This window comes from Mastomys coucha, unplaced genomic scaffold, assembly GCF_008632895.1.
Source record: "Mastomys coucha isolate ucsf_1 unplaced genomic scaffold, UCSF_Mcou_1 pScaffold21, whole genome shotgun sequence".
In the NCBI taxonomy this organism is placed as follows: domain Eukaryota; kingdom Metazoa; phylum Chordata; class Mammalia; order Rodentia; family Muridae; genus Mastomys; species Mastomys coucha.
Window position 1 is genome coordinate 115,706,255 of NW_022196904.1, and position 2,779 is coordinate 115,709,033.

Here is a 2,779-nt window from a genome sequence, read left to right on the forward strand (position 1 = left end):
TGCTTAGTGCTTTCTGACTTCTAGATTCAGGTTTGAGGCTTCAGCTGCAGGTGTTTGTAACACAATAACAACTTTCTTATTAGAAGGCTCAAGATGCTCTTTGTCTTACTGCTTGATGTGGGATCTCCCAGGTTTCTGTTTTCAGTTGTGTAATCACCAAATGTCTTGTGGGGAAATGCTTTGTGCTGGGATTAAAGGCATGCGCCACCACTGTCCAGCTTGGGCTGGATTCTTGATGGTTTTGTTGTTTCATGTCACGTAGATTGCAACTTTGGACCTATCTTATAAAACTATATTCCCCAAACAGGACCACCGCAACATCAGCCTTTCACAGTATCTTTGGCCTCCTGACTATCATTCTTTGCTTTCTGGAGTGCCAGAACTCACAAGTTAAAGTTTTGCCAAGGGTTTGTGGAAACAGAATAAAAGTGACCCACAGTGGAGTTGTTCCTGCTGATTGACATTGAAGCCTTCTCCGTGAGATTTCACAAGATCTGAAATAAAGAAGCTTCTGGAGAAGCTGTATGCTATCTACTGCAGTCCCGGAACCCCTGTAAACTGGCTTCTGGAGGCCAGGCTACCAGACCACACAGGAATGGGAATGGCTTTAGTCTTACAGGAATGAGTCCCTGTAACCTGGGGCCTGCACTGAGCTGTGCTGGTCTCTCTAGGCCCTTGTTCCTCTTTTCCCTTTGCTAATTGGAACAGCCCCTGGAGTTTCCCTGTGTTATTTACTCCTTACTGTATTGGAATTCCCAGAAGAAGTAACTTAATGGGAAGAAGGATTTGTTTTGGCTTCATGCTTTGAGAAGGTTGTCTAAAATGGAAGGGAAGGCGTGGCAGCAGGAACATGAGGCTGCTGGTTACATTGTACTCAGGAAGCAGAGCTCAGGCCAGAACCCACAAGGTCTGCACCTTACCAGCCCACTTCCTTAGCAAGGCCCCACCTCCTAAAGCATCCAGAACCGCTGCAAAAGTCTCCAGCTAAGGACCACCTGCTCAAACACTTGAGCCTGTTAGGGAGTGGTATACTAAATCAGACATGCCCCCTTGTCATTCAGGCCAGAGCTCTGGCAGGATTTCTGCAGAGTTGAGCAGAGCGATGTCAGTGACCTCTCAATCACCTGCTTTCTCAGGGGTTGTCTCCACTTTCTGCTACATCACCATTTGTGCTTTTTGGTGGTGGGGGGGTGGGTTTTTTTTTTTTTTTTTTTTTGGTTTTTTGGTTTTTTGGTTTTAGGAGACAGGGTTTCTCTGTGTAGTCCTGGCTTTCCTGGAACTCATTCTGTAGAGCAGGCTGGCCTCGAACTCAGAAATCCACCTGCCTCTGCCTCCCAAGCGCTGGGATTAAAGGCTTGAACCACCACTGCCTGGCTGTTGGTTGGTTTTTTGATACAAGATTTCTCCGTGTAGCCCTGACTGTCCTGGAACTTGCTTTGTAGACCAGGCTGGCCTGAAACTCAGAAATACACCTGCTTCTGCCTACTGAGTGCTGAGATGAAAGATGAGCCTCCATGCCTGACTGCCATTTATGCTTTTACAATTGAAAAACAGGGTTGGGGTTAGTGCTCAGTGGAAGAGCAATTGCTTAGCTTGCAAGTGACCCTTGTTTCAATCCCTATCACTGGAAAAAATATGTAGTCACTGGTTAATTAACATTCTGAGGTGTCACTGATGAATCCCATGGTGTGAATATCATAGGGCATTGACACAAACTTTGATGTATTGACACTCACTGTTGCCTCTTACACAATAAAGACATTCTGTGAATATGAGATGTGTCACAGTCATCTCTATAATCCATTGTGATTATATATGACTGTACATGCCCTGCTTGTATATGACTGTCTGTGTAGAGCATGTAACATGTTACACTATGACATTATGCTGTTTTTGTAGAAATTTTTAATTCCAATCTGGGGTTTCTACCCTGCAATTGACCATTTAGTTCCTATATAAAACATACATACAACCTTTATATTTATAATAAGCCTTAAACAGCACAAGAGCTGGACAGATATATGTCTACCCTCTATGCTATTAGAATCTACTTTCCTATTGATAACCCTGAGTTATTACTTACTATGTTTCATCTGAGCTGCTCTTAACTCCAATTGGCCAGCCCAGGGCCATGTTTTCATGACTCACCTAACCCATGGCAGCTTTTCTCTCCTCACCTTCTCCCCTACTGGTTCTCTTCTGACTCCAAGCCTGGGAACCCTAAACCCCACCTATGTCTCTTCTGCCCAGCTATTGGCTGTCAGCATCTTTATTCACCAATCAGAAATAATTTGAATCACAAAGCTCACCTAGGTCTGCCTTGGGGCACCACTTAGCATTACAATACACACTAAAGGACCAAACCTCAATTGCTGGCAGGTGTGTCATGAGGCAGTAAAATTTGTTCACCTATATTATAATCCTGTGGGGTCCACTGTCGCAGAATTGTGACATATACAGACCTGTTGACTGAGATATTTGGGGTAGTACTCACTTCTCTTTAGGTCCGCATTTTTTTTTTAATTAATATTTTGTGTGTGTGATATATATGTTTATGTGGTGTATACATGTATTTTTGCAGGTCTTCGGGCATGTGAGTGCTAGTACACATGGTTGAGTGTGCATGTAGAGGCCAGAGGTCAGCATTGGCTATCTTCCTTGATTATTATCCACCTTAGTTTTTGAGACAGGGTTTTTCATTAAACCTGGGGCTCATTGATTTGGCTAGGCTGTTTGGCTAATGAGCTCCAAGGATCCAGTTGTCTCTATGGTAACCCAA

The 2,779-nt window shown here is 43.9% G+C and overlaps 1 protein-coding gene across 1 annotated transcript in view; it reads left to right on the top strand.

The window, feature by feature from the left end:
* The window catches only part of Sgf29 (SAGA complex associated factor 29), a 35,505-nt gene that overhangs the window by 30,244 nt on the left and 2,482 nt on the right, over nucleotides 1-2,779 (top strand). Inside the window, exons 6-7 of the mRNA XM_031388286.1 lie at nucleotides 509-522; nucleotides 781-788. Coding sequence (XP_031244146.1) covers nucleotides 509-522; nucleotides 781-788 — 22 coding nt within the window. The remainder of the gene's footprint in view (nucleotides 1-508; nucleotides 523-780; nucleotides 789-2,779) is intronic.